Source organism: Somniosus microcephalus, chromosome 2, assembly GCF_052327205.1.
Source record: "Somniosus microcephalus isolate GS21.2 chromosome 2, FLI_Smic_1.0, whole genome shotgun sequence".
NCBI classification, from domain to species: domain Eukaryota; kingdom Metazoa; phylum Chordata; class Chondrichthyes; order Squaliformes; family Somniosidae; genus Somniosus; species Somniosus microcephalus.
Window position 1 is genome coordinate 302177817 of NC_140988.1, and position 26082 is coordinate 302203898.

General features: G+C 45.6%; 1 protein-coding gene across 2 annotated transcripts in view; it reads left to right on the forward strand.

The window, feature by feature from the left end:
* The window catches only part of LOC147123493 (uncharacterized), a 59403-nt gene extending 45762 nt beyond the window's left edge, over positions 1–13641 (forward strand). For both annotated transcript variants that reach the window (XM_085973747.1, XM_085973755.1), the window contains exon 6: positions 1721–13641. In XM_085973747.1, coding sequence (XP_085829873.1) covers positions 1721–1892 — 172 coding nt within the window. In that variant the 3' untranslated portion in view covers positions 1893–13641. The remainder of the gene's footprint in view (positions 1–1720) is intronic.
* Positions 13642–26082: the final 12441 nt, after the last annotated feature.

The following is a 26082-nucleotide window of genomic DNA, read 5'->3' on the forward strand; positions in this document are numbered from 1 at the left end:
ATTCTCCTTGAGAACTGACCCAATATAAGGCATTCTGTCCTCTTGTGAAGGTAAGTTACAAAAGCAAAGATCTGCCACTTGTAGATGTTAAGAAACTCAGCACTAACCATAGTTAATCAGTACTTTTTAAGTCAAAATTAAATGAAAGGAATTTAAAGCATCTGAAAATACTGGGCTTGCCCTGGATTAGATCATTCTTTCACCGCTGATTCCTATGTAGCTGGAAAATCATTTCAGATTAATGTTTGTGTATAACACCTGGATTATCTACCACATGATGTTAATACCTTTTTTTGGTAAATAGAATTATATTAACTTTTGTTTTTTTTTCTATTTTTGTATTAAATGATTTTTTTGTTTAAATCTGAGTGTTTGGTACTGAGCAACATGGTCCACGAAGATTCTAGGGCTGATTTTAACACTGCCCGCTCAGTATTCATAGGATGTGGGCATCGCTGGCAAGGCCAGCATTTATTGCCCATCACTAATTGCCCTTGAGAAGGTGGTGGTGAGCCACCTTCTTGAGCTGCTGTCCGTGTGGTGAAGGTACTCCCACAGTGCTGTTAGGGAGGAAGTTCCATGATTTTGACTCAGCGAAGATGAAGGATCGGTGATATACTTCCAAGTCAGGATGGTGTGCGACTTGGAGAGGAACTTGGAGGTGGTGGTGTTCCCATGCGCCTGCTGCCCTTGTCCTTCTAGGTGGTAGAGGTGCTGCTGAAGAAGCCTTGGTAAGTTGCTGCTGTGCATCTTGTAGATGGTACACACTGCAGCCACGGTACACCGGTGGTGGAGGGAGTGAATGTTTAATGTGGTGGATGGGGTGCCAAACAAGTGGGCTGCTTTGTCTTGGATGGTGTCGAGCTTCTTGAGTGTTGTTGGAGCTGCACTCATCCAGGCAAGTGGAGAGTATTCAACCACACTCCTGACTTGTGCCCTGTAGATGGTGGAAAGGCTTTGGGGAGTCGGAAGGCGAGACACTCGCCGCAGAATACCCAGCCTCTGCCCTACTCTTGTTGCCACTGTATTTATGTGGCTGGACCAGTTAAGTTTCTGGTCAATGGTGATCCCCAGGATGTTGATGGTGGGGGATTCGGTGATGGTAATGCCGTTGAATGTCAAGGGGCGATGGTTAGACGCTCGCTTGTTGGAGATAGTCATTGCCTGGCACTTGTGTGGTGCGAATGGCAGAGGGAAGATGAAGGGGTAGGGTAAGCGATATAAGTGAGGGAGTAGAGGGAAGCATGAATCAGTGGCGAATGGATGGTAAGGGAGCTGCTGAGGACCACATTTTCTCCAAAACCCCACCCCAAATGTAGCTTTTAGCCGTTGGTGGCTTCTTTTGCCCACTACGTCATGTCGTGCCATACCATCCACCACCTCCTATGCTGCTACTTGAAGAAGAACAAGGAGTTCTACCCTCAGTCTTCCCTCAACCAGGTTTCAGTTTTGTTGAAGGAAAACACCGCATACAATAAACTTTCTTTTACAGACTAGCGACTTGTTTATTTCCCACTGTTATAAACAGGATTTATTATATGATTAGTTGAAATTTTAAGTATTAAGAGGGTAATCTGATTTTAACATTGTCATTTTAATCAATTTAGTTGTAGATTTTAAGGCACAAGTGGTGAAACTTTACCTTAATAACCTTGTAATGAACACAAACCGTATTTACAATAATACTTCTAAGCATATGTTTCTTGACTCTTCTCAACAGTAAAAAGAAGTTAAGTGCTGGAATTGTTGCTGATTCAGCAGATGAAAAAACATCCTTGACAACGGGACACAAACTCCAACATGATGCTTCTCGCTCCCCATCTTTAAGACATGGAGAAATACTGATTGAATGGAAAGATGGCAAGATAACACCTCTTTTTGACAACAATTAAGATGGCAACTGTTGGTGTAATAGGAGTTTGTGTAAGCCGCATGATGTTGTTGGACCAGACCTGCCAACTATGGTGAAGTACAGCCTCATTCTACAGTATCGATATTGTGTGCAAGTGTATGCTGCCCTTACAGTGGGTTAGATACTACAGAATGAGGCCATTATTTCACTTTTTTTTGGGAGGGGGGGAGGAAGGTGGGGTGAAAAATGTCTGTTCTGCAAGTCTGCCTGTTGCCCAGGGAGATCTGACTGTTATCCATGATTTTAGTTCTTGGGAAAGTAACCCTGTGGAAGATCTCAGAACTATGGGGTTGAATTTCACGTAACCGCTACCATCGGGTAGGAAGGATGCTGGCGCGAGCCAACCTGTTGGAAGCGATCTAAGGCCAGAACCATTTTCATGCTTTGGGCCTCATTAGCTTTCCGTCGGTCAGCTGTTTGCGCTTTTGGAGCAGCCTGCTGATCGGAAGGGCTGGGAAATCCAGCAGCTTCACTGTGCAGCCCAGCAAGTCAAAGTAAGGGGGCGGGAGGTAATCTTGGGGGAGGGCTGTGGAAGGCGGGAAATGAGTGGAGTTGATTTTTGTGGGACTAGGAGGAGCTTTAATGGTGCTCCTGATCTTACAAAAATCACTTGATAGAATCACAAAAACTTACAGCACAGAAGGAGGCCATTCGGCCCATTGTACCTGAGCTGACGCTTTGAAAGAGCAGTCGCGCTTAGTCCCACATCCCCTGTTTTTGTCCGTAACCCTGTAAGTTCCTCATCCTCAATTACCTGTTCAACTCACTTTAAAAATTATTTATGGAATCAGCTTCCACCACCTTTTCAGGTAGAGCGTTCCAGATCCCGACAACCTCTCTTTAAACTTTTTAGTTTGAGCAACCTGCAGCAATCACTTTAAGGACCACTAGTTAGTGCTTCCCAATGCCAAGTACCAGTGGGTGGAGTGAGCACGGTGCACGCTCTGCCCGCTGATACCTCGAACTTGCCTCAGGGTGATATTGATGTCATTGGATTCCAATTTGAATGGGCTAATAAAGCTCCTGCCTGCTTCCAGTCCGCACCAATATTGCGGAAATCTGGACGTTGGCAGGAACTGAGCAGTAAGTGTGGCACTGCCATTTTGATCGTGCTACCACCCCATTCCTGCCTGCATGGGGGCAGAGGTGAAAATTGGCCCCTGTATTAGTGAAACCACCAGGAATAAGGCATACTTAAAAAAAAAATGTACAAAATCCCCCAATGGCAAGTTTACAGAATGAGTCATTGAGCCACGTAGACCAAAAAGGTCACAAGTTCAATTTGTTGATCTCAGTTGGGTGGCAACAATTGCTCACGCTGTCCCTGGGTTAGGGAGGGGAAAGTCATCCACAGTTCCTGTTGCTGATCATTATCCAGTAATCCTTGCTACAAATGCACATGTGTAGACAACAGCTGAGGACAAGATTGTGCTCAGTTATGATATTTTCCATAATTTGCTGGCACTCACCGCCAAGGCTCACATGTGAAGAATGACCACTTGATTGAGGCATCGGTTCCCCTCCACCTGAGGACCTGTACCGCAGCAAGTAGTCAGTGTCTTTCACAGGGTAGTGATAAATTTAGCAAGGATATAAAATATAATAAAAGAAAAAATACATAAAACTTTACAAGATTAATATGGGTGAGGTAGGCCATTCAACCCATTGCAGTTCATTCATCCAGACTAAGTAGGCTCCAATCACAGCATCCAGGTTTGTGGCCTTCACTACCCTGTCCAAAAGTCTATTCCAGGTACTGATCACTCTGTCTATGAAGAACTTTGTGGAATTAATACTAATTATTGTCTTCCTCCATGATTATATTAGAAATTGTTTTTAATCCCCACTCCTCTTGCACCAGACCCAAATGAGCGAGCAGGAGAGTGATTTCTGGTCGGTCTCTGCCAACGCAGCTCTGTACACAGCTACTTTGTGAAGGGCAAGAATAGGATTGGTTGATTCACTCTGATTTTTCTTCTCCTTCTGTTGTGGGGAGCATCTGCCCTCCCTCAATTAGCACTTCCTCTGATGGTTCTGCTGAGATGGGAAATCTCGCTATGTGGCAAAATGTGGCTGCAAACCTGTATTCTACCATTTCATGGCATCGCTTACAAGTTGATTAACTTGGTGGTCAGCCCCGCATTGGTTATTTTAAAACTGGATTTAAAACTGGAACAGAAATCATCCTAAAGTTTTTTATATTTAAGAGGAAGCCTCATTATTCCCTAAGTATGCAGTATAAACAACTAACACAATTACAGTTGCACTGGCAGAGTGCATATGATACCTTAAAGAAACTATAGACTTCTAATGCAATATAGAGTAATTGAATCCTTACCTTTTCGTATAACTTTAATGTTTAACCATCAAATCAATTTAACTATCCTCAATCTCAATATAAATACAGAAGGGCTATGAAAAAAATAAAGCCTTTTACGATGTCAGCCTTGGCTCAGTGGTAGTACTATCATCTCAGACTCAAAAGGTTGTGAGTTCAAGCCCCACTCCAGAGTCTTGAGCGCATAATCTAGACTGACACTTCAGTGCAGTACTGAAGAAATGCTGCACTTTCAGATAAGATGTTAATACAAGACCCTATCTGCCCTCTCAGATGCACTATTAGACTGTGGGAGCAAATAAAGAGGAGCAGAGGATTTCTCTCGGTGTCTTGGCCAGTATTTGTATCTCCGTCAACACCACTAAAACAGATTATCTGGTCATTTTTCTCATTGCTGTATGTGAGACCTTGCCGTGCGCAAATTGGCTGCTGTATTTTCCTACATTACAACAGTGGCTACACTTCAAAAGTACTTAATTGACTGTAAAGTGCTTTGGGATGTCTGAGGTTGTGAAAGGTGTTATATAAATGCAAATTCTTTTTTTATTTCTTTATTATAATATGCCTGTCCATATTTGGAAAGATGTTGTATACAATTGACATGACCGCCACCAGAAAATTGTGGAAGTCCACCAGATCAGCTCCCTGCTTGATTTGCCTTCTCCGCCAACCCAGGTTACAATGAATGGAAATAGATGAAAACTCGTGGGGTGAATTCCCAATATATACTCCTAGCGGACACGTTTCCATTATTTCTGATATATACTGGTTTGGAAATGCCCTTGCAAATTAACCCCATTTCCTGTAAAGTCCATGGACCATGCACAGATGTAATAGCCTGATTATTGCTTTTGTTATTGTATCTGGCCTGACAATTGTAGAGTGTGAGTAAAATGAACAGTTTTTCTTTTATTCTGTATACATAATTAATCAGGATTTCCATTAATTGAATTAAACTATGCTTATTCAATAAGGGAAACGCAGGATTAAGTTACTTTATCTGTGTTTTAACGAACTGGAGATATTTCATCTACATTTGTAAAAGCAAATGTTGGCTGCATGTCCACAGGGATTATCCCGATCTCCCACCATAACTTCAGCAGGGGATCCGCAGACCTGTCCCCCTGCATAAATGTCATAAATAGCTGAAAATACCCACTTATGCCACTTGTCATGGGGTTTCTGCTGAAGTAACGGCAGGAGATCAGGTCAACCACGCAGAAATTCAAGTCCATTGTGTCTGCAGTTACTCCCTTACTTGAACAGCTCTAAAAGTATTTTTTGATAACAGAGCACTGAGATACCAGAATTGTCACTAACAGAAATCTGATTCTGATCATTTACTTTCACAAATAAATCCTACAGAGTTCATTGTAATTATGGCCTCGATATTAACCCCGACCATGACAGGTGGGAGAGGGGTTCAACATTTTAAATGGGGAGCATGTCCCCAATCTGCCGCATATGCGCCTGTTGCCGTTTTCACGGTGGCGGGTTTCCAGCCGCGCAAGGCGAGACACTTCACTAATATTCCACAGTGGAATTGGGAGCCTGATTTAAATTTAACAGTTGCCATGCGGATTTCCCAGGGCTCAGGAAACCCGGCAGTGAAAGGGAGGCGGGAGCTACCGGCTCAAGAAGGTAAGTGCCTTTTACACCACTACTTGTGGGCCAGGAGGAGTAGGAGTGCACCCCCCGGCTCCTCAACCAATTACGGCCTCTCTCCCCGCCCCTCCCCCCCCCGCCCCCCGCCACGATCGTCGACCTTTCCCTCTCCACCATCAGCTTTGATCTGTGGCTCCCTCCCTCCCAATTACTGTTCTTCCCCGCCTCTTACCAAGCCCCGATCTCTGGCCCCCCCAATTGCCGCTCTCTTTCCGCCCCCCCCCCCACCGCCCACCAAGCCCCAATCTCTCGCTCCCTTCCTCCCTCCCAATTGCTGGGGTCAGTCCCTAAGGATCCGAGGCTGTGGTCTCTTCCCACTGGTTTTACCGCCCGGCTGTCGGCCAGCCTGTCAATTTGGCTGGCTGCCAGGTGGGAAACGGAAGAAAATAATTGAGGTCCTGGCATTAAATTCGGCAGGACCTCCGCATCCCCAGGCTTGCCCGGTTTTCCCCGCGCCCTCCCCACCTCCCCGTAAATATCGGGGCCTACACCTCTATTATATAAAGATTTTATGGCTAGTCCATCACTACCCAGATGTCACAGTTTGGTACAAATGCTAAACAATCTTAAAAAGAGAAAGAAGGCCAGTCAGGAAATGCTGTGTTCTAATGAGCTGGAGCCTGAAATTTATACAAGCAGCTACTTCAAGCACCTCAGGAATATAGGCGCAGCTACAATTACTTGGATTTGCCTATGTAGGCCACTTCCCCATAGGGAGTGCTCTTAAAGGGACAGGCGCAGCTCCCTCTTAGAAGCTAAACCTCACGACTATACTCCACACTACTCATGAGCAATGTCATGGGAGATGCACTAGTACTTATTAAAATAGTTTGTATTTCAGATTTTTAAAGATAATTTAAAACATGTAAATCATGTAGTTGAGTAAGAAACTAGAAAGCTATCAGCAGGGATGTATTTCATTGGAAGAGGTGAAGGCACAGTTTATGCTGAACAGGTGTAAGACTTATGGAGTAACATTGTATATGTCCAATATGTGTGCGGGAAGTGTATCCAGCTGCAGCTACTGACAGACCGCATTGCAGCGCTGGAGCTGCGAATGGATACATACTGGAGCATTTGCGATGCTGAGGACATCGTGGATAGCACATTTAGGGAGTTGGTCACACCGCAGGTAAAGGCTGCACAGGCAGGAAGGGAATGGGTGACCACCAGGCAGAGTAGTAGGCGCAGGCAGGTAGTGGAGGGGTTTCCTGTGGCCATCCCCCTCTCAAACAAATACACTTTGGATATTGTTGAGGGAGATGGCTTATCGGGGGAAGGCAGCAGCAGCCAACTTCCTGGCACCATGGGTGGTTCTGCTGCACAGGACGGGAGGAAAAAGAGTGGGAGAGCTATAGTGATAGGGGATTCTATTGTAAGGGGAACAGATAGGCGTTTCTGCGGCCGCAAACGAGACTCCAGGATGGTATGTTGCCTCCCTGGTGCAAGGGTCAAGGATGTCTCAGGGCGGCTGCAGGGCATTCTGGAGGGGGAGGGTGAACAACCAGTTGTCGTGGTGCATATAGGTACAATGATGGGACATTGGAACCGGTTCTGGGGGAGGTGGGATCAGTACAAACTGGATGGTTTGCACCTGGGCGGGACCGGGACCGATGTCCTAGAGGGAGTGTTTGCTAGTGCTGTTGGGGAGGGTTTAAACTAAAATGGCAGGGCGGTGGGAACCTGTGCAGGGAGACAGAGGAAAGGGAAGCAAGGATAGAAACAAAAGACAGGAAGGAGAAAAGCAAAAGTGGAAGGCAGAGAAATCATGGGTGTAAATCAAACAGGGCTACAGTAAGTAATAATTCTAAAAGGACTAAGAGTGTTAAAAAACAAGCCTGAAGGCTTTGGCCTAGAAATTCAGTGCCTTTAGCACCGATTTTGCGGCACTAGAGGGCCTAGCGCTGCAATTGGCGCCGGTTCCTAAATTGCCTGGGGCCCTTCCGCGGCGGTAGACCGGTAGCGCTGCGCCAGCACCGATGACGTCATCGGTGTGCGCAGCGTCCCGGTTGCCGTGGTAACCCGGCCCCAAGCCGAAATTCAGTTGCGCCCGCCTCGCCCGTGGCAGGCGCAACTAAGACTCTGGCAACAGAGTCTTCCCCCAGTGTGCGCCGGCGCATAAAGGTGGAGCGGCGGCCGGCCGCGTTCCCGGCGGCCGCCTGCCCGCACCTCCCTTCCCGGACTCCTGCATTCCCCCCCCGCGGCCCTGATCAGTGCCTCATGCGAGCCCGGCACTTCCCCGAGGTGCCGGGCTCAGATGTCGGGTCAATCCGCCGGACAGTTGTCGGCTGCAGGCAGCTCCTCCTTAACAGGAGGAGGAGGCCTGCAGTTCCCCCGCCTGCCGCACCGCATCGGGTGCCGCAGCGGGGGATTAGCGCCGGGAAACCCAAGTTCACGCCCGTTTTGAGGCGCTAAAGGAGGGTTTTAGCGCCCGCCGCCGTCTGGGCCCGGCGCACCCGAATTTTCGTCGGGCGCTGCCGCATTACCGCTGGCGCAAACTTTCTGGCGCTACAGCCCTGGCAAGACCAGAACCCAATTTCTAGGCCTTTGTGTCTTAATGCGAGGAGCATTCGTAATAAGATGGATGAATTAGCTGCGCAAATAGATGTAAACGGATATGATGTAATTGGAATTATGGAGACATGGCTCCAGGGTGACCAAGGCTGGGAACTCAACATCCAGGGGTATTCAATATTCAGGAAGAACAGGCAAAAAGGAAAAGGAGGTGGGGTAGCATTGCTGGTTAAAGAGGAGATTAACAAAATAGTAAGGATGGATATTAGCCCTGATGATGTGGAATCTGTGTGGTTAGAGCTGAGAAATACCAAGGGGCAGAAAACGTTAGTGGGAGTTGAATACAGACCCCCAAACAGTAATGCTGAGGTTGGGAATGGCATTAAACGGGAAATTAGAGACGCGTGCAATAAGGGCACAGCAGTTATCGTGGGTGACTTTAATCTACATATAGATTGGGCTAACCAAATTAGTAACAATACTGTGGAGGAGGAATTCCTGGAGTGTATACGGGATGGTTTCCTGGACCAATATGTTGAGGAACCAACTAGAGATCAGGCCATCTTAGACTGGGTATTATGTAATGAGAAAGGATTAATTAGCAATCTTGTTGTGCGAGGCCCCTTGGGGCGGAGCGATCATAATATGATAGAATTCTTCATTAAGATGGAGAGTGAAGTTGTTGACTCAGAGACTAAGGTCCTGAATTTAAATAAAGGAAACTACGATGGTATGAGGCACGAGTTGGGTAGGATGGATTGGGTAACATTACTTAAAGGGTTGACGGAGGATAGGCAATGGCAAACATTTAAAGATCGCATGGATGAACTACAGAATTTGTTCATCCCTGTTTGGCATAAAAGTAAAACAAAAAAGGTGACTCAGCCGTGGCTAACAAGGGAAATTAGGGATAGCATATGATCCAAGGAGAGGACATATAAATTGGCCAGAAAAAGCAGCAAAACTGAGGATTAGGAGCAGTTTAGGATTCAGCAAAGGAGGACAAAGGGATTAATTAAGAGGGGAAAGCTTGCAGGGAACATAAAAACTGACTGTAGAAGCTTCTATAGATATGTGAAGAGAAAAAGATTGGTGAAGTCAAGCGTAGGTCCCTTGCAGTCAGAATCGGGGAATTTATAATGAGGAACAAAGAAATGTCAGACCAATTAACTACATACTTTGGTTCTGTCTTCACAAAGGAGGACACAAATAACCTGCCAGAGATTTCGGGGAACATAGGGGGAAAAATTCGGTATCGCCCCATTTGGGGCGCCGTTATCGGCCGTGCGCAATGTTTAGCGCCTGGCGCTAATTATCGCCTCCGACAGCAAACTTGGCTTTTATCGCCCCTGGAGGTGATTGGAGCGCCCTATCAGGTGCTTCACATCTCTCTTAAGGCACAAAGGCTGAGGTATGAGGCACTACCTTAGAGTGCTGGTGAAGCAAGGAAGGGCAAATCAAAATAAACTCTGCAAAGTGCTGCTCAGTACTCAAAACTCCTTCACACAGCGTTGAATCTCTCCAGAAGTCTCTCTCTCTCTCTGAATGCGTGGTGCAAAAATGTCACCGACAAAGAAAGGCAGGAAGCGGTCGCCTTTAAATAGCGCTCCCCTAGTCCCTTTCTGACAGCATAACGCTCCCCTCAACCTGTCGTTGCTAGCGGCAGGCGGTAAGGCAGGGGGCGCCACTCAATATCTGGTCTGGGGCGCTAACGGGGCGTTGCGCACTCGAATGACATCACAATCTGGCGGCGCAGGACATCGTGGCGGCAGTGTTTAGTGCTGCCGCAAAATGTCTAGTTAATTTCACGAGCGGCACAAACATCGCCGTGCTTGGCCTCTAGTTGCTTTGCGCCCCAATTGGCGCCCTCTAAAGGCGCTAATGGAAGGCGCAATCAACTGAATTTTTCCCCCATAGGGTCTAATGAGAGGGAGGAATAGAATGAAATCAGTCTTTGTAAGGAAATGGTGTTAGGGAAATTGACGGGATTGAAGGCCGATAAATCCCCAGGGCCTGATAATCTACATCCTAGGGTACTTAAGGAAGTGGCCCTAGAAATAGTAGATGCATTGCTGGTCATCTTCCAAAATTCTATAGACTCTGGAATAGTTCCCATGGACTGGAGGGTAGCTAATGTAACCCCACTATTTAAAAAAGGTGGCAGAGAGAAAACGGGGAATTATAGACTGGTAAGCCTGACATCGGTAGTGGGGAAAATGCTAGAGTCCATTATAAAAGATGTAATAGCAGAGCACTTGGAAAACAGTGACAGGATCGGACAAAGTCAACATAAATTTACAAACGGTAAATCATGCTTGACTAATCTACTGGAATTTTTTGAGGATGTAACTGGTAGAATAATTAAGGGAGAACCAGTGGATATGGTGTATTTGGACTTTCAGAAGGCTTTCAATAAGGTCCCGCATAAGAGATTGGCATGCAAAGTTAAAGCACATGGGATTGGGGGTAAGGTACTGACTTGGATAGAGAACTGGTTGGCAGGCAGGAAGCAAAGAGTTGGAATAAACGGGTCTTTTTCCGAGTGGCAGGCAGTGACTAGTGGGGTACTGCAGGGATCGGTCCTAGGACCCCAGCTATTCACAATATATATTAATGATCTAGACAAGAGAACTAGATGTAATATCTCCAAGTTTGCAGATGAAACAAAGCTGGGTGGGCATGTGTGCTGTGAGGAGGATGCAGAGAAACTCCAGTATGATTTGGACAGGTTGGGTGATTGGGCAGATGCATGGCAGATGCAGTATAATGTGGATAAATGCGAGGTTATCCACTTTGGTGGCAAAAACAGGAAGACAGATTATTATCTGAACGGTAATAGATTGGGAGAAGGGGAAGTGCAACGAGACCTGGGTGTCCTTGTGCACCAGTCGCTGAAGGTAAGCATGCAGGTGCAGCAGGTGGTTAAGAAGGCTTCATAGCGAGAGGATTCGAGTACAGGAGCAAGGATGTCTTGCTGCAGTTGTACAGGGCCTTGGTGAGACCACATCTTGAGTATTGTGTGCAGTGTTAGTCGCCTTATCTGAGGAAGGATAGCCTTGCCATGGAGGGAGCGCAGCGAAGATTCACCAGACTGATACCTGGGATGGCAGGGATGACGTATGAAGAGAGATTGAGTCGATTAGGCTTATATTCACTAGAGTTTAGAAGAATGAGAGGGGATCTCATTGAAACTTATAAAATTCTAACAGGACTAGACAGACTAGATGCAGGAAGGATGTTCCCGATGGCGGGGGAGTCCAGAACCAGGGATCACAGTCTAAGGATAAGGGGTAAGCCATTTAGGACAGAGATGAGGAGGAATTTCTTCACCCAGAGAGTGGTGAACCTGTGGAATTCTCTACCACAGAGGGCAGTTGAGGCCAATTCATTAAATATATTCAAGAAGGAGTTGGATATATTTCTGAAGGCTGAAGGGATCAAGGGATATGGGGAGAAAGCAGGGACAGGGTACTGAATTTGGATGATCAGCCATGATTGCATTAAATGGCGGAGCAGGTTCAAGGGGCCGAATGGCCTACTCCTGCTCCTATCTTCTATGTTTCTATGAGAGATTACTAGTAAGGGGAGGTAGGATTATACATGGAGAAGTCATTGATCTGGACACGTTGAGTGACAGCCCAAATTGAGAGAGGACGCTCAATTCAAATGACACTACCTGAGATAATTTCCTCCAGGAAATTGGTGAAAATGATATGATCAAATAGGATTAAATGACATTACACCATTGAATGTACTCCACAAAACTCTTCATTCAAACAAAGGTGTAAATAACCTTCTATGTTAGTTTAATGCAAAGTTTGATGAATGATTTTGCTTATTCTATCATTCTAAATTCAAATCATTTTAACATGAGCTTAAACTTACCTGATCGACTTCCACTAGGCACCTCAGGCATCCTGAATATTGAGTGGTACCATAAAGGAACTCTTTTGTTAAAGCGAGAGGGACAGCACAAGATTGCTCTGTGCTTTACATACTATTTTTATAAACTTGCATTTATGCTGAGAGTGTTATTGCTGCCAGTTACTGACAGTGTAGGTCCTGGAGGTAATTCCAATGTAAACTAGCCAGATTCGCAAACCCCAGCCCCCAGGCTGCTTTTACTGGGTGTTCCTGGCAGCTGGACATAGCAAGTTTACATTAGAGTTGCCCTTGGCTGCATAAAATCTGCATTGCCGGGTGCCAGCGGCACTAGCACTCCTCTAAGGTCAGTATAAAAGTAGCTTTAGTGTTGCAACTTTTTTTGCTGTAGTCGTCAGGACACACACTGCTCATCCGGTGCCATGGGATCTTGTGTTACAATTTGTCTGTATGCAATTGGCATCCGAATGTTAACATGAAACCAAAACTGCTCACCTCATTAAAACTGATACTGGAACTAATCTTTGAGAATGGGGTAGGCGGGAATGTGGAGCAATCAGATCAGCCACGATCTTATTGAATGGTGGAGCAGGCTCGAGGGGCCGGGTGGCCTAATCCTGCTTCTAATTCGTATATTCGTATGTAATATAAAATCTAGGGACACTAAAGGCTGCAGATATAATGCACTACTGGCCTAAGACCAATAGCTATAGAGTGCAAAATGTGGCTGGCAAGTCCAGGTTATGAACTGTGAATAACAGTGTGTTGGTGAGGTGCGCGAGTGCATGCTTACACACGTGTAGTGCTCTGCCCACCTCCTCGTGGTTATATTTTTAGTGGTAGTAGAACGCAGCAATATCTGTTTTATCATAACAATAAAAAGATTCAGTACTAAGTTTATAAAAGGCCGAGGAGATCCAATGGATGGCCTGACCAGTTTTTAAATCCAACATTACACCTGATTGGAGTTGTTTGTCATACAGTGCTTTGCCAAGCTCAAGTAGTGTAAAATGGCCTCCTGAAGGGGTCTGGAAGCACTTAGCTTCAGAACATTCTGCTGTTTGATCAGGACCTGACTTGAGATTACGGCGCTACTTTTTGCATTGATGCACACTGTGATGAAATAACTCTGTGTTCTGGCATTTGTATTGTTGTTGTTGTTGTTGTTGTACTTGTTAATGTCTGGAATGTTCCACCGGTGTAACCACTAATGCTCCTCCCTAGCCCCGCCCCTCTTCTGGAATGTTATACCAAGGGCTGGGTCGGTGATGACTGTGTTAACTTGATGCCATGTTCTTACTTAATAAAAGCCTTTAGTCTTAAGCTTTAACCTCATGGATTCAGGCAGTTATTTGGCACATCAATTTTATTAAGTAACAACTTTTGGAAGATGGATCGATTTTTGAAACCAGAGCGTCTGGATATCGATCCCCATTCGGCAGACGCGTCGAAGAAATTTACGCATTGCTTTGATGTTTTGAACAGTTCATCACATCGGTCGATTCGACGGTTAACAAGTTGGGTCTTCCAACCAACTTGGTAAGTCATCAAACTTACTCGATAATTGAAGATATTACTACATATGAAGAGTCCCTCGCAGCCCTTAAGGCCCAGTACCTTAAGTCGGTTAACGAAGTATACGCCAGGTATCTTTTGCCTACTCGCAGGCAATTACCCGAGGAATCTCTGGACGATTTCCTGCAGGACCTTAAGGCTTTGGCTAAGGATTGCAACTACAAGGCTGTCTCTGCCATAGTGTATCAGGAAGAAGCCATCCGCAATTCTTTCATATCTGGCCTCCGATCTAATTATATTAGACAGAGACTCCTCGAGAACGACTCGTTAGTTTTAAAAACGGTCGTCGCTACTGCTCGATCGTTAGATGTAGCCCAGAAGAATTTAGAAGTGTATGCATCAGCCCATGCGTCTCTCTCAGCCTCGTGTGTTCCGAGTATGGAGGCATCCATAACACCAATGGAGCCTCCACTTAATCCTATTGTTGCGGCTGTACCCCATGGGTCTAAGTGTTATTTTTGTGGCCAATCTAAACACCCCAGGCAAAGATGCCCATCCAGAGAGGCTACCTGTTTTAAATGTAAGAAACGGGGACATTTTAGTAAAGCGTGTAAGGGTAATCCTGTACCCGATGTCTTCTCTGCTGCCGCCCATCATTTTACTCTAGCCTCGGCTACGGTTGAGCAGACCATACCGTGTTCCTTGTCGAAATCTATGATGGACATCAAGATTAATGGTCGTCCTACTGGGTGTTTGATAAACTGTGGCAGTACTGAAAGTTTTATACACCCCCAATCTTGTTAACTCATGTTCATTGAAGGTGTATCCTACTCGAAGTGAAATTGTGATGGCGTCCAAGTCCCTTACTTCGGAGGTAACTGGATATTGTAAAGTCACATTGACCGTTAAGGATACGGAGTATAAGGACTTTAAACTCCTCATATTACCTCAGTTGTGTGTGAACTTAATTTTAGGCCTGGACTTCCAGTGTCAGCATGAGAGCGTTACCCTTAAGTATGGTGGATATCAGCCTCCACTCACAGTCTGCGGCCTTTCTACCTTAAAAGTAAGTCCGCCTTCTTTGTTCGCAAACCTTGCTCCTAATTGTAGACCTATAGCGACTAAGAGTCGACGGTATAGTTCAGAAGATAAAACATTTATAAAAGAGGAAGTGGACAGGCTTCAACAGGAGGGAATCATCGAACACAGTAATAGCCCGTGGCATGCCCAGGTGGTGGTGGTTAAAACTAATGAAAAGAAAAGACTTGTGGTCGATTATAGCCAGACTATAAACTTATATACCCAATTAGACGCCTATCCTTTGCCTCATATTTCTGAGATGGTGAACCAGATAGCTCAGTACCGCGTGTTCTCCACCATTGATTTAAAGTCTGCCTACCATCAACTCCCCATTAAAATGGAAGACCGACCTTATACGGCCTTCGAAGCTAATGGGCGCCTGTACCAATTCCTTAGGGTGCCCTTTGGAGTGACAAATGGGGTATCCATCTTCCAACGGGAGATGGATCGTATGGTGGATGAATACGTGTTGGAAGCAACATTCCCGTACCTGGACAATGTTACTATCTGTGGGCGCGACCAACGGGAGCATGATCAAAATCTCGCGAAGTTCCTAGAGACTGCAAAGAGGTTAAACCTGACCTACAACATAAACAAGTGTACCTTCAATACTACACGTTTGTGTATTCTTGGTTGCGTTGTGGAGAATGGGGTAATCGGGCCAGATCCTGAAAGATTATGCCCACTTAAGGAATTACCTTTACCTCACACTGTAAAAGCTTTAAGAAGGTGTCTGGGATTCTTCTCGTACTATGCCCAGTGGGTGGCTAACGACTCAGATAAAGTCTGACCTCTTAGTAAGTCGATGTCTTTTCCGCTATCGGCGGAAGCTCAGGAGGCTTTCCTTAATATCAAATGGGACATTGAGAAGGCAGTGGTATGTGCCGTGGATGAGAAGATCCCTTTTCAAGTGGAAAGTGATGCATCTGATTTTGCGTTGGCAGCAACTCTTAACCAAGCTGGTAGACCAGTAGCTTTCTTCTCTCGTACATTGCAAGGACCAGAAGTTCGACATTCTTCAGTGGAAAAGGAGGCACAGGCGATTATCGAAGCAGTCAGGTATTGGAAACATTATCTCGCTGGCCAACGTTTTACGCTCATTACTGACCAGCGGTCCGTGGCCTTTATGTCAACACTAAGCAGAGAGGCAAGATCAAAAATGATAAGATTTTAAGATGGCGAATAGAACTGTCAACATATGACTATGATATTCAGTACAGGCCTGGAGTATTTAATGAGCCATCGGATGCTTTGTCATGAGGAGTATGTGCTAGTCTAGGTATAGATAAGCTTCAAAGTCTCCACGACACACTCTGCCACCCTGGGGTTACCAGAATGAACCACTTCATTAAGTCCCACAATCTACCCTACTCTATTGAGGAGGTCCGGACAATGACCAGAACCTGTCATGTTTGTGCTGAATGCAAACCCCGCTTCTATAAGCCGTCCGAGCCAGCTCATTTTATTAAAGCAACTCGACCATTTGAGCGTTTGAGTCTCGATTTTAAAGGTCCCCTTCCATCAAGCGACCGTAATGTCTATTTTCTTAATATTATAGACGAGTACTCTCGGTTCCCTTTTGTTATCCCCTGTCCGGATGTGACTAGTGCTGTTGTAATTAAATGCCTCTGCCAACTGTTTTCCTTGTTTGGCATGCCTAACTATATACATAGTGATAGGGGTTCTTCCTTTATGAGCGAAGAATTGCGACAGTTTTTGCTATCGAAAGGGATTGCAACGAGTAGAACTACCAGCTATAACCCTCGTGGTAATGGGCAGGTCGAGAAAGAAAATGCGACAGTGTGGAAGGCTATTGTACTGTCTCTGAAGTCACGAGGCCTGCCGACCTCTTGCTGGCAGGATGTCCTGCCAGGCATGCTGCATTCCATAAGGTCTCTTTTGTGTACAGCGACGAATGCCACCCCTCATGAAAGGATGTTTAGTTTTCCAAGAAAAGCTACTAACGGAGTAATGTTACCCACACGGTTGACGACCACGGGCCCTGTGTTGTTGTGCAGACATGTGAGAGGCCACAAGACTGATCCACTGGTGGAGGGAGTACAACTCCTCCATGCTAATCCCCAGTATGCGTATATTCAATATCCGGATGGGCGAGAGGATATGGTCTCTATTAAAGATCTTGCACCTGCTGGAGCTCGAAAAGAGTTTGACTCTGAGAGTAGAGTTTTCAATCGTGGTATTGGACCTTCAGAGACACAAACCCTCAGTGTGGAAAATACTGATGATTCTGGGAATTCGAATGAACCGGAGTTAGTACTCCGGGAAGAGCCTCAGCAGGAGATACGTTGTTCCCAGAGGATTATCAGACCTCCTGACAGACTGAATCTATAGCAGGGGGTGAATGTGATGAAATAACTCTGTGTTCTGGCATTTGTATTGTTGTTGTTGTTGTTGTACTTGTTAATGTCTGGAATGTTCCACCGGTGTAACCACTAATGCTCCTCCCTAGCCCTGCCCCTCTTCTGGAATGTTCTACCAAGGGCTGGGTTGGTGATGACTGTGTTAACTTGATGCCATGTTCTTACTTAATAAAAGCCTTTAGTCTTAAGCTTTAACCTCATGGATTCAGGCAGTTATTTGGCACATCACACACCCAAGACAATGCTAACATGCAGTATACTTACAACTAAATCCAACTGGGGTAAATCAGAAGTACTCAAAGACTGCTGCTTTATTAACAATGTACAAAATGACGGCATTAAATGGATTCTCAGATGGACCGTTATACTTGCTCATCCTAAACCTGCATAAAATACTAAATGCAAAGGAAGTGTTGTATCCGTGTGTTAATGGAGACACGGAATGCAGGAGCTGGTTTAACAGGTGTTTACTGAACAAAGTCTGGAGGTGAACTAAAAGATACAAGACACTATACAGGCTTATATAGCCCGAGTGGCCACTACCGGCATTACAGGACACAGGGGCTCTTAAAGGCACATACACCACAATTCCTCCCCTTTTAGACAACCAGTACATAACATTTTAAGTAATCATTAATTAACATGTTTACAAGAACAATAATCTACACATTTGCTGCAGTTAATCAATTATAAGTCAGTCTCTCTGGAGGCTTCCTGACTCGGTCCGGATAACGCCTCTGTGGTGTAGTAGTTTTCGGTGGTGTAGTAGGTTCTTTTGGCAAGGTCGATTCGGCTTGAATGCCAGTGTCGGGTTCATCTGGTTCCAGTATCACCGGATCGGAGGTAGATACTATGGGTATCTCTGCTTCATCATTAGGCGTATAGAGTTGTGGTGTAGGTTGTCCCTTTTCGGATGACTCTATGATCTGGTCAGCATGGCGCCTTATTATGCTTTCTCCAATGTCCACGGTATACATCAGCAGTCCTAGTCGTGTGCAAATAGTTCCAGGCTGCCATTTCTTGGTACGGTAGTCCCGGGCCAAAACTTGTTGACCTATCTGGAAGGTTCTAGTTGGCCTTTCATTCATGCCTTGAAATTGCCGGTTCTCTACGTCCCTTCTGATGTTTAGCTTGATCAAATCCAGCCGGCATCTTAGTCTTCTATTGAAAAACATCATGGCGGGAGTTTGGTTTGTAACCACATGTGTTGCATTCCTGTATGCAAACAAGAAGTTATCTACGTCTTCATTACCCATGGCCTTTATGGCCTTCTTGAAGGTCTGGACAAACCTTTCAGCCAATCCATTGGTGGCGGGATGGTATGGGGCGGACGTGTAGTGCTTAACCCCATTGTTTTTTAAGAACTTCCTGAATTCTTCGGACACAAATTGCGGTCCATTACATCTTTATTACCTCCGGCCACTTGGAGTGTGCATCAACCGCGATTAAGAACATTGAGTCCATAAATGGACCAGCAAAGTCGATATGTACCCTTTGCCAGGGAGATGAGGGCCACTCCCATGGATGTAGAGGGGCTTGTGGTGGGGCGTTTTGGACCTTCTGGCATCCTAGACAGCCCTTGGTCATTTCTTCGATGTCTCCATCGATACCTGGCCACCACACAAACGCTCTGGCTAGGTTCTTCATTTTCACTCCACCCAGATGCCCCTCGTGAAGCTCCTTTAGCACTTTATCCTGGAGTTTGGATGGAATCACCACTCTGGATCCACACATCAAGGTTCCTCGGCACACTGACAGCTGTTCTCTTCTTTGCGAGAATGCTGGCAACAGTGGTTCGCCATGTGCTAGCCATCCCTTCACTGTTAAATTGTAATCTCGTGAGAGAGTCGGGTCATTTCTTGTTTCCTTTTCAATGGTAGAATTTGTTACTGGTAGACATTCCACTATGGTTGAGTGGAACATCTCCACTGGGTCCACTGTAGGTGCCTCTTCTACCGTTGGCAATGGTAGACGCGATAAGCCGTCAGCATTTCCATGCTGTTTTGATCCTTTGTATTCTATGTCATATTGGTGTGCCCCTAGTAAAAGGGACCACCTCTGTAGCCTTAGCGCTGTCATAATGGGAACGCCCTTTTTAGGGTTGAATATGGAGACGAGGGGTTGATGGTCAGTCAACAAGGTAAATTTTTGTCCGTGTAGGTAATGGTTGAATTTCTTCACTCCCCATACCAGGCTGAGTGCTTCCCTGTCGATCTGGGCATAGTTACGCTCAGCTGAGTTCAATGAGCGTGACGCAAAAGCTATCGGCCGCTCCGAGCCATCAGGGAACCTATGCGATAATACCGCTCCTACGCCACAAGGGGATGCATCGCACACCAGTCTGATTGGCAGTGATGGGTTGTAATGAGCCAAAACTTCCTTGGACGTGATCAAGCCTTTGCATTTATGGAAGGCACGTTTACAGTCTTCGCTCCATTTCCAATTTACTCCCGTTTGTAGCAGTTCGTTAAGAGGGTGCAGAAAAGTTAACAAGTTCGGTAAAAATTTATGATAGTAATTTATCAATCCCAGGAATGACCTTAATTGTGAGACATTTTCAGGTGCTGGGGCTTTTATGACCACTTCAATTTTTTCAGGTGACTTATGCAACCCTTCTTTGTTAATTATGTGGCCACAATATGATATTTGTTTCTGGAAAAATTCGCACTTGGGGCGATTTGCTCGTAGGCCCCGTTCTCTCAGCCTAGTGAGCACCTGCTCCAAATTGGCAAGGTGCTCGTTGTCGTTTTCTTCTGTTACAAGGGTGTCATCTAGGTAGCATTGAGTCCCCGGAATCCCTTGCAGGACTTGCTCCATAGCTCTTTGCCAGATAGCTGGAGCTGATGCTACTCCGAAAACCAGTCGATTGTACTGGTACAGGCCTTTGTGTGTGTTTATCGTGAGATACGTTTTAGAGGCCTCCTCAACCTCCATCTGTAGATATGCCTGTGCCAAGTCAATTTTGGTGAAACGTTTCCCTCCGGATAGTGAGGCGAAAATATCTTCTATCCTCGGAAGAGGATACTGTACCGTGTGAAGGACCGGGTTTACAGTCACCTTGAAGTCCCCACAGATGCGAATTTTTCTCTGTTCTTCAGATTTATCATTATTCAACATTTTCTTCATGACCGGGACGATGGGTGTTGCCCACTCACTCCAATCTATCTTGGATAACACGCCTGCCTTTTCCAAATTCTCCAGCTCTGCCTCGACTGCTGGACGAATTGCGTATGGCACCGGCCTTGCCTTAAAAAACTTGGGAATTGCCGCATCTTCCACTTTTATTGAGGCGGTGATGCCTTTCAAGGTTCCTAGTTCCTGTTGAAACACTTCTTTGGCGTTGGCCAAGATGTCTTTTAATCGTTCAGGTATGACGTCATCATCATTTTTTTTCTTACTGGTCACCGTCAGTGCCTGAATGGAGTGCCAGTCTAAATGTATCTTCCTGATCCATTCACGTCCCAACAGCGGTGGACCACCATCTTGCAGAACGTATAAATACAACTTCTGTATTTCCTTGCCGTTGTATACAACAGGCACCCTTATTTTCCCTCTGGGGTATACTTTCTGCCCCGTATATGTTTTCAAGATAATGGATGTGTCTTTCAAAGGTATATGCGGAAATAGCCACTCGTAATCCCGTCGACTTATGACGGTCAAAGCTGATCCTGTATCTAGCTCCATTTTAACTGGGGACCCCGCTATCGTGAGGGTAACCCAAATGGTCTGGTAATCTTCTTTGGCAATTACATTATGTAATTTGAGACAGCTTAGTCTCTTGTTTCCGGAGTCGCTATCACTCTTCTGGTCTTCGGAGCTACTGTCCGTCATCATTTGTACCTTTCTTTACTTTTCCTTATTGATTTTTTTTTTGTCAGTGGATTTTTTGTTTCCAGATCGGCATACACGTGCAATGTGTCCCATCTTTCCGCATTGCCTGCATGCTTTGTCCTTGAACCAGCAGTCCCTCTGGTCATGGGTGGATCTGCCGCAGCGATAACATCTCTCGAAACCCTGTGTCATTTCATGGGTGCCGAAGTCCTGTGGCTTTTGCTGTATCTCTGCAGCTCCTCTTGCTGCTGCTTCGTATGATACAGCCACACTGAAAGCCTTGTCCAGTGTTAAATCTTTCTCAGAAAGTAGCCTTTTTTGTGTTCCTTCACTTAGGAGACCGCAGACGAATTTGTCTCGAAGAGAATCTGCCAGTCCTGCCCCGAATTGGCAGTGCTTTGACAGCTTTCTTGATTCGGTGAGGTAATCAGCGTTACTTTCATTCTTGTGCTGATTCCTCCTGAAGAATTTGAATCGTTCCGCTATCAGCAGCGGTGTTGGGTTTAAGTGCTCCTGTAGGGTATCAACAATCTCTTTAAAATTCTTGTCCATCGGTTTGGCTGGAGTGATTAAGTTTCGTAACAGCCCGTATGTCCTTGCGCCCATTAGATTTAGAAGTACCGATGCCTTTTTATCATCCTCTATTTCATTCGCTGTGCAATATACCTCCACTCTTTCCACATATGTGGTCCAATCCTCTACATCACTATCGAAAGCAGTAATATTGCCAGTCTTAGGCATCCTGAAAAAAAATGGCGCTTCCCGCGCTTTCCTTTCTTCCCTGCCGAGAAAAAATGGTGCCTCCCGCGCTTTCCCGCCGCTGCCGCTGCTGACAACGCTGTTCTCCACGGTTTTTATTTGTACAGATATTTTTAATAGTTGGACACTCGTTCCCGCCGGACTCTCTGGGACTTTTCCCTCCCTCTGCTTGGTCCGAACGCCGACCTGCTTTGCAGCGCTGGCCGTCTCCTGAGTGCTCCACCCTCCGTCTCTGTTTGCCTACGCCTTCGCTGCTCGGCCCCGCTGCAGAGCCAGCCGATCGAGCCCCAGCCCGCCGCCCAGGAAGGATTATTGCAGTACCTGCCACCAGCCTGGCTAGCTGGTGAAACCAGAGTTTTTTCTTTTTTTTTTCTTCGACCTTCTTCTGAGGAATCGATCTCCTTGAAGTGCTGCCGAATTGCAGTTAAGTCCGTTTCCAATTCGTCGCCACTGTTGTATCCGTGTGTTAATGGAGACACGGAATGCAGGAGCTGGTTTAACAGGTGTTTACTGAACAAAGTCTGGAGGTGAACTGAAAGATACAAGACACTATACAGGCTTATATAGCCCGAGTGGCCACTACCGGCATTACAGTACACAGGGGCTGTTAAAGGCACATACACCACAGGAAGAATTTAAGAAAAATAAAAAAAGACATTGATAGATGGATCATACAATTCTACTGTCTTAAAGGAGCAGAATAGGTAACAATTTGCCTCTAAATGTGTCTGCCATGGAGCTTATTTTTTAATTTTTAGAATTAATTCCTAGTTTTCACATTTACATCTAACCTCTGTAGAGTCCTGTATTTGACTATTACAAAGAAATGGACATGCTGGATCAACACAACAGCAGAGAAATCTACGCTCAACTGAGGCCTCCTTGTGGCAAAACTCTGAACAAAAGAAAATAGCAAAAGTAGACAGCCTGCAATGTCTCAATATACTGATCCTATTGGTTCTGAGTAAAGATGTTGCCCATGGCAAGCGTTACTCTCCCACATCTATTCCTTTTGAAATGGTTGAATTTAAAGCTACTTGCCATTAATCTCTCTTGCAGAATTGTTAGAGCGTGGAATACTTTGCCATAGCGAGTGGTTGAGATCACTGCATCTTTTAAGGGAAGAGTAGATAAACATTTGAAACAGAGGAAGATATAGAGCTACGGGCAGAAAGCAGGGCAATGGGAGTAGTTTAGTATCGCTCCAGCAGAAAGAGGTTCTTCTGAGAGAGTATGAGCAGCTAGAGGCTAAATTAAAAGGCAGAACCACAAAGGTAATAATCTCTGGATTACTACCTGAGCCACGAGCGAATTTGCATAGGGTAAATAAGATCAGAGAAATGAACGAGTGGCTCAAAGACTGGTGTGGGAGAAATGGGCTTCGATTTGTGGGGCACTGGTACCAGTACTGGGATAAGAGGGAGCTGTTCCATTTGGACGGGCTTCACTTGAACCATGCTGGGGCTAGAGTCCTGGCAAATCGAATAACGAGGGCTGTAAAGAGGGCTTTAAACTAAATTGTGGGGGGGGGGGGTGGTCCAGGTGAGTGGGAATTTAAAAAGTCAATGAGAAATGAGAAAGCAATAGAGCAGGACAGAGATGGAGAAAATAATAACCAGAGTGTGACAGGAAGGGACAGAATGTTTAAAAGTAAGAGTGCAACAGAAAATGGGGCCAAAACAAGGAGAAATGGTAAAAACACAAAGTTAAAAGTTCTATATCTGAATGCATGCAGCATTCATAACAAGATAGATGAGTTGACGGCACAAATAGTTACAAATGGGTATGATCTGATCGCCATTACAGAGACGTGGTTGCAAGGTGATCAGGGCTGGGAACTGAATATTCCAGGGTATTTGACAATTCGGAAGGATAGACAGAAAGGAAAGGGAGGTGGTGTGGCTTTTTTGGTAAAGGATGGGATCAGTGCAATGGTGAGAAGTGATATTGGTTCAGAAGATCAAGATGTAGAATCGGTTTGGGTGGAGATAAATAATAAGGGGAAAAAGTCTCTGGTGGGTGTAGTCTACAGGCCCCTGAACAGTAGCAATGCTGTTGGACAGAGTAAAAATCAACAAATAATGGATTCCTGTAAAAAGGTACAGTAATAATCATGGGTGATTTTAATCTCCATATTGGCTGGACAAATCAAATTGGCCATGGTAGCCTTGAGGAGGAGTTCATAGAGTGCTTCCGGGATGGTTTCCTAGAACAGTATGTAATGGAACCAACAGGGGACAGGCTATCTTGGATCTGGTACTGTGTAATGAGACAGAATTAATAAATGATCTCACAGTAAAGGATCCTCTAGGAAAGAGTGATCATAGCATGATTGAAATGGGTCATTTTCTGGTTGGCAAACGGTAACTATTGGGGTGCCACAGGGATCGGTGCTGCGGCCTCAACTATTTACAATCTACGTTAATGACTTGGATGAAGGGACCGAGTGTAATGTAGCCAAATTTGCTGAAGATATAAAGATAGGTGGAAAGCAAGTTGTGAGAAGGACACTTAGGGCTCGATTTTAACAGCCCTGAGGAGGCGGGTTTGGAGGTGCGTCAGCTGCTAAAATCTGTCAGATGCAGGCTCATTCCCTCATCACATCGAGATCAGATTGTAGTCTCTTTTTCTCAATGAGGGTGCTAACACTAGCACAAACTGCAGCACAGGTTGCCTGCTTCAAGGTTGAGGGGGAGATGCCAAGGCCCCACCCCGCGGAAACATGCTGTTCGTACCCTTTTACCAGGGGATTGAAAAAGATTTTAACAACTGTCAGCATTTTTGGGGGTCCAGTCAAAGTCCCAGGTCTGAACACCTGAGGTGGGTCCAGTTGCACTCTTGAAGCAGCTTGTACACCTCCTTTCACAGGGCGTACTGCCCACTGCTGTTCCACCAGGCCAGGGACAAGGAAACTCCCAGCCTGGAGTCCCCTCTCCCTGGCCATGCCCTGCCCCCCCCGCCGAGCATGGATGGCCTTGTTTGTACTGGACGGAGGGACCTGACTTATTCAGATCCCGGTCTAATTACTGACCTTCTGCTGCGCTCTTGCCAGACATAGCAGGAGTTGGAATTTTGGCCACTTAGTTTCAACAGGTTATGAATCTGCCAACGTTCTACAGTTCTGAACATTTCTCTAATAGCCTTAATAGAATTCATGATAAGATACAGAACATTATTCCATAAATATTGATTTCTTTATCTTTGACAAGCTATTAGGAAAAGCACCAAGCTGTTGGGAGTAGGAAGTGGGGGGGAAACAAATTAAATTGCTAATCGTTTCTAACTGGTATGCAAGACATGCAACAGGAAATAAAATAAAATAATCTCGGATAGAGAATTTACAAAAATTTCTGCTAGTTTTCTCCCATTTTTCTTTACTCTCCTGAAAATAACTGTATGACTGTACAGGCGACAGTAACCAAAGTGATGATTCTTCATGTGTGAGCCCAGTGAGTACCGGCTGCCTACGTGACCATATAACATGGATAAATGTGAGGTTATCCACTTTGGTGGCAAAAACAGGAAGGTAGATTATTATCTGAATGGCAATAGATTGGGAGAAGGGGAAGTGCAATGAGACCTGGGTGTCCTTGTGCACCAGTCACTGAAGGTAAGCATGCAGGTGCAGCAGGCGGTTAAGAAGGCAAATGGTATGTTGGCCTTCATAGCGAGAGGGTTTGAGTACAGGAACAAGGATGTCTTGCTGCAGTTGTACAGGGCCTTGGTGAGACCACATCTTGAGTATTGTGTGCAGTTTTGGTCGCCTTATCTGAGGAAGGACGTTCTTGCCATGGAAAGAGTTCAGCGAAGATTCACCAGGCTGATACCTGGGATGGCAGGAATGACGTATGAGGAGAGATTGGGTCGATTGGGCTTATACTCGCTGGAGTTTAGAAGAATGAAAGGGGATCTCATTGAAACTTATAAAATTCTGACAGGACTGGACAGACTAGATGCAGGAAGGATGTTCCCGATGGTGGGGGAGTCCAGAACTAGGGGTCACAGTCTAAAGATAAGGGGTAAGCCATTTAGGACAGAAATGAGAAGGAATTTCTTCACCCAGAGAGTGGTGAACCTGTGGAATTCTCTACCACAGAAGGCAGTAGAGGCCAATTCATTAAATATATTCAAGAAGGAGTTGGGTATATTTCTTAAGGCTAAAGGGATCAAGGGGTATGGGGAGAAAGCAGGGACAGGGTACTGAA